Source organism: Panthera uncia (assembly GCF_023721935.1).
Source record: "Panthera uncia isolate 11264 chromosome B3 unlocalized genomic scaffold, Puncia_PCG_1.0 HiC_scaffold_1, whole genome shotgun sequence".
In the NCBI taxonomy this organism is placed as follows: domain Eukaryota; kingdom Metazoa; phylum Chordata; class Mammalia; order Carnivora; family Felidae; genus Panthera; species Panthera uncia.
In genome coordinates, this window is record NW_026057582.1 from 9,570,652 (window position 1) to 9,584,550 (window position 13,899).

At 50.6% G+C, this 13,899-nt stretch overlaps 1 protein-coding gene across 1 annotated transcript; it reads right to left on the reverse strand.

Moving 5' to 3' along the window:
• Nucleotides 1–1,834: 1,834 nt before the first annotated feature.
• SERPINA4 (serpin family A member 4) lies at nt 1,835–11,368 on the reverse strand. Its single transcript, XM_049612238.1, has 5 exons — nt 11,264–11,368; nt 8,563–9,228; nt 3,985–4,258; nt 2,984–3,143; nt 1,835–2,193 (listed from the first exon to the last, which is right to left on the reverse strand). The coding sequence occupies exons 1-5, from the start codon at nt 11,322–11,324 to the stop codon at nt 1,993–1,995; spliced, it is 1,362 nt and encodes a 453-aa protein (XP_049468195.1). The 5' UTR covers nt 11,325–11,368; the 3' UTR covers nt 1,835–1,992.
• Nucleotides 11,369–13,899: the final 2,531 nt, after the last annotated feature.

Below are 13,899 nucleotides of genomic sequence, written 5' to 3' on the forward strand. Positions count from 1 at the left end.
GGGCCTGCAGGAGCAAAGGCCCAGGGTGCAAGCTATGGACAACCTGGGGAAACAGCAAGTTTCCTTGGCTCAAGTCACTAGGCGCATGAGTGCAGGAGGAGGGACCGAGGCTGGAAAGGCAGAGGGAGGAAGAAGAGCGGGTAGGGGACTTTGAGCCTTAGTTTGCAGGCAATAGGGAGCCACTGAGTGCTCCTGAGTCGGGGAGGGGCAGGCTTCATCAGAATATGGCGGCGTCCCTCTCGAGGCTGATCTGAGGGCGACCGCTCCCCTTCCCTCCCCTTCATCCCACTGAGCCTCCCCCTTCGCACACCACCCAGGGACCACCGGCCCCAGTAACCCCAGGCCTCGGGCTTCCCTCATCTGAGGGGCTTCAATCCGCCCACCCACCTGCTTCTATAGGGGCAGAGTTGGGAGTGTCAGGCTGGGCCGGGCTTCATTTCTTGCCTGACTATTAAAAAACAGAATTCAACTTCCCGACAGGTGCAAGGAGACATGGGCCAATATCTTCAGTAACATGCGTGCCTTTCAGCCAATCAACCCAAGGGATGGACGGGAGGGTCTACATTCCTCCCGGCAGTGGGAGGCCCGGGGTCCTGCAGCATTTCCGGGTCCCTGTCCACGTAGCTCGGGGCTGGTGTGACAGGCACCTCATTTGGGATCTTTCTTTTATCAGGGCTGTCCTGGGGCTGTCCTGTCCAGCCCAGGGCTGTATTTGAGAGGTGAGGGGGAGAGAACTCAAAGTCTTCTCTTCCCACCCTCTCTCGCTTCCTTTCGCAACGGCTTCCTCCACCATAAAGAGGCGGTCTGTCTCTTGCTCTGAATATTGGTTTCCTGGTTTCCCACAACGAGCCTATTCTGTCCTTGTAGCATTATTTGGGCCAGGGACCACATCATACAAACCCTGCAATGTTGCGGCCCTTGATCAATCATCAGTGCGGGAGGTGGCCCTCAGCCTGTCTCTTCAGTCACCAGTGGCACCCTCCTGCCTCCGACGCACTGGCCGACAAGAAAATCCACAGGGCCCTGCCTAGGGAAGTGCATCTGCCCCAAATCACTGAGGTTTGGGACCAACACAGCCAGGTTCTGTCGGCCCCCCTCCTCCTGGGGGGAGGGAGAGAGGTTGATTCTCTAAGGCTCTGGATGGACCCTGCTCAGAGAATTCAGCCCACACACCACGGATGTCTGAGCTGGACCACCTGGGTCAGCCCGTATTACCCAGCTGGGGAAACTGAGACCCAAGAAAGGAAGCATTTGGCGGAAGCCCTGGAGCACAGCAGTAGGAGACGGAGATATCAACACAGGCGCCCGGGCTCCAATCGCACGCTCTGTCTTCTTCTTCAGTGCATCCGTGACCATGGCCGTTGATCCTGGGGGACTGGCCACATCTCCACAGACAAAGGAGGGGGCAGTGCCTTTTGCCCCCGGGTGGCTACCCGCCTTGCTGGGCTTTCCTCATTAGGTCCCTGTGGCAGCCGCCTCGACTGGTGCTCTCCCAGCCGAGGCCCTCCCGAGCCCCCGCTCTGAAACCAGGCGTCCACCCTGCCCAGGACGGCTGGCTGCCCACATTGCTTCTCCCTTGCATACACTGGAACTTGGAACATCTCACTCCCATGTCTGGGACCAGATATGCCAGGGCCATGCAGGGCAGACCCTGAAGGGACGGGAAACGAGGATGCGTTTATTGAGTATCTACTACGTGCAAGGCACCAAACCAGGTTCCTCATAGCCATCGTTTTGTTTAATCCCTTCAACCACCTGGCGGGGTGTCTCCCACTCTCCCGGGTGGTGCTTGAAGCAGTCAGGCGACCTGCCTGAGGTCACACCGTCCCGAGGAGCTAGGTGTCCGGTCCACACGTCGCTCTCCTTCGCCAACAGCTTCTGCCCTGGACTCTTAGGATCTTCTGAATCCCTTGCTCCAACACGGAGCTGCTCACACCAAGCCCCCCAGGCCACGTCCTCCGGCTTGTAACCGAAGAGCCAGCTCTGGGAAGGCTATGGTTTCGTGGGGTTGACAACCTTGCCCAGAAAGAGGATGCTCTGGGTATCGGTGGAAAAGATCACCACAAGGAAGGGCCGGTTGAACCAGAGGACTCCGCGACTGCGACGGGCAGACAGAAAGGTGGTGAAGCTGCCAGTGGCCGCTGCAGCCTGGGTGCCAGCCTCGTCCACCTCCAGAATGGCTTTGTGGAAACTCTGGGAAGGAAATCACAAGCGTTTACCTCCAAGAGAACATGAGCCAGGACTCAGGGAAGCCTGGAAGAACCAGAGATCGCTGAAGATCAGCACCGCAGTTCACTGCTAGCCAAGCCACTTGTTGGGGCTATCACGGCAAGAATGTCTACACTGGGTGGGTTGTTGAGTTGGATGCCCTCTTATTTATGGAAATAATTATTTCTATCAGCAACTGAACACTTACTACGTGCCCTGGGGCATTTTTAAATCTTCATAACCACCCTAAAAGGTTGATGCATTATGGCTGGTTGACAGATGAGGAACATAAATCCAGACCCTAGATAGCCCTTGACTGCTGTAAGGGAAGGAACTGGAATTCAACTCTGCAACTCAAGGCTCTACCTTATAATGCACTTTTGTCTTCCTCACCGAAGTCCTAGGTCTCTTTCTCTCGTCAAAGGAATCTCTGATACACCTGGGACCAGGTCCTGGTCCCAGGTATCTGGTCCCAGCCTGGTCTGTTATCCTTTCTCTGTTTCTTTCACTTTGTCACTCTCCATTGTCATGATCTATGGAGCCCACTTGGCCGCGAGAGCTCCCTGAGGACAAGGATTGGGTGGACACCGTATCCCCAGAGCCAAGCACCATGCCAGCATGTGGTGGGTTGGTTCCTGGAAACCCGTGCCTGTGGATGGTTGAATGACTCTCAGCCTCTGGTGGCAGAGGGAACACCCATCACTTAGAAGCTTCCAAGGGGCAGACATTCCCCACTGCGTCTCCAGGCATCAGTGGCCACCGATGACTTACTTACCTTTGACACCTGCAGCTTTCGCTCTTCGGTGATGCCGGACAAGTCAGCCTGCTGTGAGAACACGTCCACAAAGCCCAGCATGGGCAAAATCTGATCTAAATTATAGGAGCCAGAAACGGAGAACTTGGGGAAATGCAACTCGAGCTTCCTGTAAAAGTACCTGGAGGAGATACGGGGTTAAAACTCTGGACTCAGAAACAAGCGAGGGACCCCAGTGCACTGTGCTCGCCTTGCCTGCACCCTCTAGCTGGCCCCACTCCATCTGACTTCTGCTGCCACACACACCATTTGCTCAGTGCTCCCAGGGGCTTACAGCCAGGCTCCTTTGCTTCCAGGGCCTGCTGTCTGCAGGACCTCCTCCCTTGGGAGCTCGTCTTCAGCGGAGATTGTTTTCCATGGGCATGCCAGGTGCCCAGGGAGATGCAAATCTCCCTGTGTGGCATTTTTGCCTTTGCCTGTGTTGGGGTCCTGTGGTTTTCACTTATTTGGGACCAGATGATTTCTTTGGCTAGAATTCCTCTATCCCATGAGCTGTGCGAATTTTCCGTCCACATGTGGCCTTGGGTTGAGGCCTTTTTCTTATATGTGGATGGAAACTTTTCCCACTCGTAGCCCCAGGGTGATATAAAGCTTCCTGGTTACTTCCTTAGATGGGCAGATGGAGTTTTCTTAAGTCCCTCTGTCCCAGTCATCTTGACCAGAGGTCTACGCATTCACTGCACAGGGCAGACCCTCAGAGAGCCAAGGTCACATCACCCAGATCTTGTGCTATATGAGGGTTGCATCTAGAACCAGGACTCTTAACTCCTAGTCTGGTTCTCTTTTCACTGATAGGGGCAAAATCTTATCTCAGATGTAAGAGGAGAGTTCATTATTTGAGGAAACCCATGGAAAGTCTTAAAGCAAATAAGAATTCCTTTGTAATTTGGCAATCACCCCCGTTTTGGGCATTGACTTCCATCAGAAGGGTCCATTGGAAAGGCAGTGGTGCAGAAGATTACCTCTTCTGAAGCAAGCTCATCCACCTTTTTAGTATCTCTGGAGTCAAGGCTTCCTCCACCTGCTTCATTTTCCCTCGGTTAGGAAGGATGAAAAGGGCCATCGCGTTTCCTTTGTAATCCATCCGCAGGACTGAGCAGGGCAAGTATTTGTCATGAAGATACCAGTGGTCCTCTGTGTCTTGCAGCATCATAGGCACCTTGACTACTGTATTCTCATCAACGTAGAAGTCTTGGGGAGTGGTCAACGAGAGAACGAATGGTTTCTCCCACAGAGCTGAAGGGAAGAAGGGAAGAAGATACAAAGCACCTGTGGACCAACAAGCCAACCGTCCAGCCAGGAAATGCCTCTCCGACAGTCGTGGAGACCCCACCTTACTGTTTCATCACCGTGTATCATTTAGACCATTCAAAGCCTGACCTGCCTGAGACCCGGATCTCTCAGGGCTCATTTAGACTCTAAAATATGAGATACAAAGGGTATCGGCTAGGTTGTTTCCTGTCTTCGCCATTGAATTTACATGGCGGCGCTTAAATTTTTTTGCCAACCTGATGTTTATGTAATGGTAGCTCATTACGGCTTTGTAGTGCACTTTCTTGGTTAAAAATGAAGTTGAACAACCTTTTGCATGTTTACTGACCTGTTGACCATTTGTATGTTTACTGACCTGTTGACATAAAAAAAGTCCTATTTTTTTTTTTTTTTGCATCAGTGCCAGATCATGTTTTTTTTTTCCTGTATTTGTGGAGGACTGTTTCTTAGTGATTTGTAGGAGTTCTTTCTGAACATTAGTTGTGTATCAATCGTGTGAGTTGCAAATACTTTCTCTCCCTCTCTGCCTTGTCTTTTCACTCTCTTGATGGTGGGTTTTGATGATTGAAATTTTTTTTTAAGTTTATTTATTGGTTTTTGAGAGAAAGACAGAGAGGGAGGGAGAGAGAGAGAGAGAGAGCCTGGGGCAAAGAGAGAGAGGGAAACAGAGAATCCCAAGCAGGCTCTGTGCTGTCAGTGCAGAGCCCGACATGGGGATAGAACTCAAGAACCGTGAGCTCATGACCATAACCAAAACCAAAAATCAGATACTTGACTGAGCCATCCAGGAGCTTTGGTATTGAAGTTCTTTAATGAAGTGAACATATGAGTCTTTTCCTTTGTGATTAGGTCTTCTGTGTCTTGTTTAGGATAACTTTCCCTCCATATATATTATATACATATAACCTCCACATATATTATATAGAGAGAATAGGTCTTATATTCTAGAAGCTTGAGTCTTTCCTTTTACAAAAAGCACCCTACTCCACCTGGAAGGAATACTTATGATTGATAGAAGGGAGGGGCCTAAACCCATCTGTTTCCCCCTGTGGGGACCTAGTTGTCACAGTGCCATTTTTTTGTAACCCACTTTCCCCAGTGCTCTATCACAGTGGTGAGGGGGGGATGCCAACATTGACAAATATCAAATGCCCAGGTATCTATCCACGGGGCCATTTCTGGGCTCTATTCTGGCCTCACCCTTCTATGGAATTGGTCTATTTGTACCACCGAGTCTAGATTAATACAGATTTATGATGAGTTGGGCTCTCTGGCAGCCAAGTTTTCCCATCGTAGCTATTCATGGCCTTTTGCTTTTCTCATATACATTTTAGACTCGGCTTGTTAACTGCCACCAAAAAAAACCACAAAAAACAAAAAAACCAAAAAACCAAAAAACCAAGAAAACCTGTTAGGATTTTGATTGGGATTACATTAAATATTTAGATTTATTCATGGGAGTATCAACATCTTTACCGTATTGTCTTCCTTTCCATGACTACGATATATCGGTGTTTTTTATTTATTTTATTTTTTTAATGTTTACTTATTTTTGAGAGAGAGAGAGCAAGTAGGGGAGGGGCAGAGAGAGAGAGAGAGAAAGAGACACAGAATCCAAAGCAAGTTCCAGGCTCTGAGCTGTCAGCCCAGAGCCTGACGTGGGGCTCGAACTCACAGACAGCGAGACCATGACCTGAGCCGAAGTTGGACGTTTAACGGACTGAACCACCCACGCAGCCCAATGTATGAGTGTTTTTTAAAGTTGAAGTCTGCCTTAACATCTCTCAAGAGAATCTTAGCTACAGAGTACTTGTGCATCTTTTGTTTTCTTCTAGGTGCTTTTCGCTTTTGAAGATAAGCCACCATTTTTCCATTCTCTTACCATGTGACCTACAGCGAGGCCCGGGCTACATTCGTGTCCCCAAAGGGTAGGGCAGATGTGTCCGTGGGCAGGATGTCTCTATCTCCCTTCTGTTTCTGGAGAACCCCTCTTTCTCATGCCAACCAGCCTGAGCTAGGTTTCTTTCAGATGAGAGCACCCAAACCCTTCATTATCTGTGATCAGAGCTTTGGGTGGGTCGATGGTGTGTATTATACATTTAAATTATATTTCAAAGGGAATGGCATCAGTAGACTATTGTGCAGGCATTAGGTTAGATCTAAATAAAGTCTTCAATAGCATAAAACTACACACACACACACACACACACACACACGAACGCATGCAAAACCTGGTGAAATCTGAGTTAGTTCCATAGATTGCACCAATGTCAATTTCCTGGTTTTGTTACTGTACTTCAAGTTATATATCATGTGATGTAGGATAACCTGCGTGGAGGGTGCATGGGATCTCTGTGTACTACTTTTGCACCGTCCTATAAGTTTGTGGTTATTGCAGAATTAAAAAGGTTTTTAAAAACGTTTTCGATGGTAGGTGACACATTCCCTGTGTAAAATGCAAGTGATAACAAATCTGGCTGGATCGTTAGTCTGGCTGGGGCTGTTTCCCAGAATTTGTTCTCTGTAGAGTCTGGGTTCAAGGTGGTCACAAGCGTGAGATGGGGAGGTAGACATGGGGCAGGCACCACACTCTGAAGATCTTCGCAGGAAGATGGAATGACGGGCAGACCTAGCGGAGCTTGTGTGCCCCGGCTCGTCTGTGCCGTCCTCCAGGTTCATCGTCCAACAGTAGCCCTCCTGACCAATGGTGTCCCCAAGCCACCACCAGGTGCCCAGCGTGGGCCTTCCACAAGTCCCCCTTACACAGACCCACTGGGGTGGCCGAAAGCACCTGGAGTATAGTATAGATCCCCGATAAGCTCCAAAATTGCACCTGCCCCCAGACTTCACTCTGCCCCTCCCACCCTTGCTTCCTCCAGACTTTCATGTCCCCACAGTTATGCAAGGTCCAACTCCTATAGCAACCTCCTTTCCCTTACCACTTATGATGGCTTTGCTTCTCTGATGGGACACTGATGGTACACACAGCATGAAGCTGTCCTCACGCTGTGATTTCAACGGTTAACATATGTGTGTGAGTGGACGACTGGAATGAATTCAGTGAAAACGTTAACATTTTGGGTTGTCTCAGTGTGGTAGGATTAGGGGAAATTTCTTTTTTCTTTTTAAGTTTATTTATTTTGAGAGAGAGGGCAGGGGGGAATGAGCAGGGAAAGGGCAGAGACAGAAGGAGAGAGAGAGGATCCCAAGCGGGCTCCACACTGTCAGCGCAGAGCCCCACATGGGGCTCGAACTCACGAACCCTGAGATCGTGACCTGAGTGGAAACCAAGAGTCAGATGCTTAAACGACTGAGCCACCCAGGTGCCCCTGGGCAATTTCTATTTCCTTTTATACCTTTATGTGTTTTTAAGTATCTTCAAAATGAGTATAATCATTAGATTAATTACAATTACTGTAATTATTTATCGAGTATATATAATGGTCAGGGGTCACCAAACTTCTTTTGCAAAGGGTCAGAAAGAAAGCAAATATTTTAGGCTCTGTAGCAACTGCTTATCTCTGTGGCTGTGTGAAAACAGCCCAGGGACAATGCATAAATGAGTGGGCGTGGCTGTGTCCCAATAAAACTTTATTAACAAACACAGGTAGCCCATCAGATGTGGCTGGGGACTGTAATTTGCCTATCTCTTTAGGCCCTTTTCTAAGGAGGACACAAATATGTGCCATGATTTGATCCTCAAAACAGAACTTCGGGGGCGCCTGGGTGGCTCAGTAGGTTAACTGTCTGACTTCGGCTCACGTCACGATCTCACGGTTCATGGGTTCGAGCCCCACGTCGGTCTCTGTGCTGACAGCTCGGAGCCTGGAGCCTGCTTCGGATTCTGTGTCTCCCTCTCTCTCTGCCTCTGCCCCACTCCTTCTCTGTCTCTGTCTCTCAAAATTAAATAAACATTAAAAAAAACCCAGAACTTTGAAGGAGTTATTCTTCAGCAACCACCTTCCCTGTTTACACTGTTGTTAAGTGGCAGTCCTTCGTTGTGAATCCGGAAGTTCAACTTATACATTTCATACATTACTGTTACTAAAAAAAAAAATAAATAAGAAACGTATCTAAAGTTAGGAGGGTACGGAAACCTCTAAGCTACACGATCTTAAATATCTGATGCTCTCACATGAATCTTCTAAGGGTTGCTTGGCCCTATCTGACCCCATCCATGTACTTTCTCTTTTTTTTTAAGCATTTAATCCATCCATAAATCAGGGGGAGAGGGGAGATAAAGGACCCACCGATGAACTGACTCTTACCTTTGAAGTAAATGTAATTCACCAGCACCATCGCGATGTCTGTGCTCAGGTCGCTGACCAAATCCACAATCTTCCCTTGAGTTTCCTCCTTGACATGGTCATTGATCAGCTGGGTGGTACTCACAGAGTCGTGGAAGTTGGTGAGGAATAATTTGGAGTCATAGAAGGCCACACTGTCATTGAGAAATCCCGGAAGGATGGGCAGCTCCTGGCTAAGGAACAGGGCGCTGCCCGTGTGCATCTCCAGCCTGTCTCCCGGGAGGTGGAGGGTGTGCAGGAGGTGCCGGAAGCCCTGGTGGATGTCCGACTCAGACACCTCCGTGAGGTTGAAGCCCAGACCCTCGAGGATCTGGGTCTGGCTGTGTGAGCGGGCGCCCAGGGACAGCATGGCGTAGGAGGCGGAGATGCTCAGCGGGGAAAAGAAGATGTTGCTCCCGGGGCTCTGGGAAGCCATCAGGTGGTAGAAGCGGAGAGCAAAGACTGTATTTCCCGGGGCAATCTTGAGGCTGGGGAAGCCCTCCCCTGTGCTTGGAGCTTCCGGATGGGGGCTGCCCGTGTGACCCTGGCTGTTGTGTTCAGGGAGGAGCTGGCCGTGAGATGCGACCAACAGTCCAGCCAGAAGGAGGAGCAGGTGGCTGGCAAGATGCATCTTCTGCGCTGTCAGGGCTATAGGAAGAAAGAGAGTGCCCAGGCAATGCCCCAGCAGAAGCCCCAGCCCTACTGAGAAGTCGGGGAAGGGCAGGGCCCCCAGGTGACAAGTGACAGGGTCAAGTCCAGCAGATGGGCCTATGGCAGCTAGCAAACACCCAGCCCCTTCCCAGTATGTGGTGAAGATGATATTCTGTGGGTTAACCAAGCACGTTCCTTGTGCCCACCGCCTCCTGGCACTTCCTGTCCCGGTGAGCTCTGCAAAGCACTGGCCTCCGTTCTTATCGCCAGGACTCGCCAAATGACTGAATGAGGTCATTTACCTAACTGGTAAATATCTGAGCTAGAGCACGAGGCTCCAGACTCAGCCTGGGGCTCCTTTTGCCATTTGAGCTAATTTCCTCAGCCCAGTGACCCACTGCACCGATGATGCGAATCGCCAAAGCGTTAGCCTCAACTCCACAAACATCCATGGTGTGCTTTACGGTTTACAAAATCACTTTAATGACATTTTGTCTGACCCTCTTACCCAGGTAGAGGTCAGGAGAACTGGCATTCTTATCTTCACTCCAGACAGATAAGATCACTGATGTTCAAAAAACTGATTCGCCTGGGGTGCCTGGATGGCTCAGTCGGTTATGCGTCCGACTGTTGATATGGGCTCAGGTCAGGATCTCGTGGTTGTGAGATCGAGTCTCGAGTCGGGCTCTGCACTGAGCGTGGAGCCTGTTTAAAATTATGCTCCCTCCCCAGCTCTCTCTCTCTCTCTCTCTGTCCCTCAAAAAAAACCCAAAAAACAAAACAAAACAAAAACAAACAAAAAAACACACAAAAACAAAACAAAACAAAACAAACAAAAAAAACGCAAAAAAAACCAAACAAAAATAAACAAACAAAAACCAAAAACCAAACCAAAACAAAACAAAAAAACCTGAATGGCCCGAAGTTCTGGGAAAAGGATTAGTCTCTTCTCCTAATCAACTTAACCTACCCAAACAAGGGTGCTCGATTTTCTCCACTAAATCTGCTCGGCCGTGTCGGGTAGCCTCACCGTTATTACCTGGTTCTCAGCCCCAAATCCAGTTGCCAACCCTAACCTGGGTCTGGCCTTCCAAGACCGCACCCCCCAACCACTCAATCTTTCCGCATATCCGGTAGGCTCTTCCCTCCACCTCCTAGTCTCCCCACTGCTACGATCCTCACTCAGACCTCCAGCATCGCGCACTCAGACCAGGGGCCAGACTGCGGGCCATGTTGCAGCTCCCCAACTTGGCTGTGCCGGCTGGAAAGCAGCCACCCGCACACCCACAAGGCAGCCTAGTGTGGGGCTGGGTTCCGGTAGAGCTTTATTCATGGACGGTGAAATGTGAATTTCATATATTTTACATGTGTCACAAAATATCGTCCTCCTTTTGATTTTTTTTCAACCATTGACAGATTTTATATTTATATTTATATTGTATCTTGATATTATACCTTGCATTCCTAGCTCAGGGGCAATACAAAAACAGGCAGGGGGCCAGATTTGACCCACAGGGCCTCATTCGCGGAGCCCTGACCTAGACCGTTGTGGCTTTCCAACTGGTCTTTCTACCCTGATTTCCACCCAGGAGTTGCGGTGGTCGCTTAAAACATACAGTGGGCGCTTCACTCATCTACCTAACACCCATCCCCATAGCATGGCCTCCTACCAAGCTCTAACACCTTCTCCTATCCTAACCTTCAGACGCTTCTCTGGCTTTGCAGTGAGTTGCCCAGAATTTCCCTCTGGCAGGAACGCTCCAAAAGCACCTGCGTCGGGAGCCAGGAGACCCGTGCGGCCTCGCGGGAGGCTGTTTCTGGCCCTCAGCCCCAGTTTCCCCACCGGTATAATGAGGAGGGTCGTGTAGTGAGGTGTGGGGGTCGTTCCAGCCCCAGGGTGTGTCACTTCTAGACCTCTCCGTGTCTCAGCACCAGAAGCCTTATGTCCCAGAGCCCCCAGTCCTGGGCAAACTAGAATGGTTGGTCACCCTCCCTTCTGAGTCTCAGATGCAGCCCTCAGCGAGTTACTCACGGTCGGTCCTGGTGTGGCCCCCCGGGCGGCTGTCTGAGAGCCAGAGGAAGCCCAGGAACATAGCCTGGGTCTATCAAGCCCAGGAGCATTGGCAAAATCCCTCGGCACCCCCGGCACCACCTACCACCTTCCCGATTAGGTAATTATTAATGAACAGGTCCGTGGGTGCAGTGTGGAGTCTCAACACAGGGAATCTTCACTGAAAGTTGGCCCATCCCTTCCCAAGAGAACCCCCTTCCCTCCGGAGAGGGGGGCGGGGGTAGCTCCAACAGAATTTAGCCCTTGCTGTTTGCATCATGCACCAAGGTTTGCTTGGCACATGCTAAGGCCCCGGGGTCCCCTTAGTGGATGTGGTCTTCACAGGGCCCCTCGCTGGCCATGTGACCTTAAGCACATCTATTCCCTTCTCTGGGTTTGTCATGCTCCCCCATTCTCCCCCCCCCCCCCACCTCCTGTAAAATGAAGAAGTCGGCCAGACCAGGGGCAGCAGACCCCAGTGCCTTCACGAACTTGATAAGGCTGCTTTCAGGGTGATGTGATGTGAGACTGGAGAGAGTTAGATCTCTGCAGCCATGAAAATCAATCCGGGGACCTGGGTCCTGCCCCGGCCCCCCCCCCCCCGTATACAATCCTGGACTATGCGATTGCTGAGGAACCTCCCAGCTTTAAAGCTACAGGGTTCTGTGATGGAACCCTCCGAGATGCCACATGTTGACCTTTAAGGAGAGTGCGGCCCAGGGGCAAGGGTGGCATGGGGTGGGAGCAAACCCCTCCTTGGGCCAGGACTCCAATTGCACATTTTTCTTTTTCATTAGGGATCTCGAAGCTGCTTTATTTCCAGCAAGCAGTGAGCCTCAACACCCTTGGACCATTTTGGGGCAATTGAATGTGTAAAGGACGTGTGGCTGTTTCTTAAGCCCATTGGGGAAGGAAGCAATATGGCCACTGATATTCTGAATGGGGTGCCCTTGACATTCAGGCTTCCCCCAGGAAGCTTTTCTGAATGTGTCCAGGTCCTCGGGGGCTTTAACTTGAGTGGAATATACACCATTGAGTAACAAGATGCGGCTGGGAGTCCTGATCTGGGCAGACCACAGAGCGGTAGAGTGGGTTCACGCACAGGCTTGGACCCAGCTGCCCTGAGGCTCAGGGGCATGTCCAAGTTCACACGACAGAAGCGCGTCAACACCAGGGCAACAGAGGAACTTGCCGTGCCGATAAGAGTTCACTTGCTTCCTCCTCTCTCACCACACACGTGCACTCGCCCCCCTGAGGGACTATCCTTATCCCATTTTGCAGATAAGGAAATGAAAGCCCAGAGAAGTTGCTAGCTCACATTCCAGAGTTAGACTGAAGCCCGTGTTCTTCCTCTGTTTGGACAAACCTGCCTTGCTTCTAGAATAGCCAGTCCAGTTTTGCTCTCCACTGAGACGCACGTGCTAGAACACGTGTGCACAGTAGGTGCTCCATCGAGGCTCGCTGAGTCAAATGAAGGGAGGAAAGATGGTTGTCAGTTCATGAGGGTGAAAATAAATTATTCCCTTTCCAGAGTCAACAGTTTGGGTCTTGCTTCCTTAGCCTGGTTTCTGCACTGAGTTAGAGCCCCAAGCGGTGGATTACAGCTGGAGGGACAGGTGGCCTGACCCCGCTGGGAGCGCGTGGAGACTGCCCTTTGGTTCCTGGACCTGCCCCTGCCCCCGGCTCTGAAGTCAGACAGGCGGCTGTTGCCGCTGAGCTGGTTAACCCTGGGTAAGTCGCTCCACCTCTCTGGAGCTCGCTTTCCTCGCCTGTCAAAGGAGGAGCCATCGCTGAGTGGAAAGGCAGACGTGAGGGGACCCACATCATCGATGTGCTGCACACCGGTCCGGCTCAACGGAGCTTCCTTCTTCCCTGCCTGCTTCTTGCAGGGGTGACAAAAGCAGGGACTGTGGGGGGCTCAATCCCGGCCCCACCGCCCGCTAAGTTACTTCCTTTGCTTCTCATCTGTAAGCTGAGGGCAATAATCGTTCCAGATCTCGGGGTTGTCATGAGAAGTCAGTAAATTCACGTCTGCAAAGTGTTTAGAGTAAGTTTTGGCAATAGTAAGTGCAACGTAAGTGTGAGTGATTCATTTATCCCTAAATGTGCAAATATGGCTAAATCAGTCTTTTTTTATATAAATTAAAAATTTTTAATGTTTATTTTTGAGACAGAGACAGACAGAGTGTGAGAGGGGAAGGGGCAGAGAGAGAGGGAGACACAGAATCCGAAGCAGGCTCCAGGCTCCGAGCTGTCAGCACAGAGCCCGACGCAGGGCTCGAACTCATGAACTGTGAAATCATGACCTGAGCCAAAGTCGAACGCTTAACTGACCGAGCCACCCAGGTGACCCAGTGTTTATTTCTTTTTTTTCTTTTTTTTTTTAAATGTTTATGTATTTTTGAGACAGAGAGAGACAGAGCATGAACAGGGGAGGGGCAGAGAGAGAGGGAGACACAGAATCTGAAACAGGCTCCAGGCTCCGAGCTGTCAGCACAGAGCCCGACGTGGGGCTCAAACTCATGGACCGCGAGATCATGACCTGAGCCGAGGTCGGAAGCTTAACCCACTGGGCCACCCAGGCGCCCCCGCTACATCAGTCTTTTTAAACATTTTTT

Coding starts and splice junctions, on each gene's coding strand:
- SERPINA4 (XM_049612238.1), bottom strand. CDS start 11,324: ATGTTCCTGGGCTTCCTCTGGCTCTCAGACAGCCGCCCGGGGGGCCAC. Junction 3,144..3,984: donor ATGAGCTTGCTTCAGAAGAG/GTAATCTTCTGC, acceptor TATCTCCTCCAG/GTACTTTTACAGGAAGCTCG. Junction 2,194..2,983: donor GAAAGCTGCAGGTGTCAAAG/GTAAGTAAGTCA, acceptor TTTCCTTCCCAG/AGTTTCCACAAAGCCATTCT.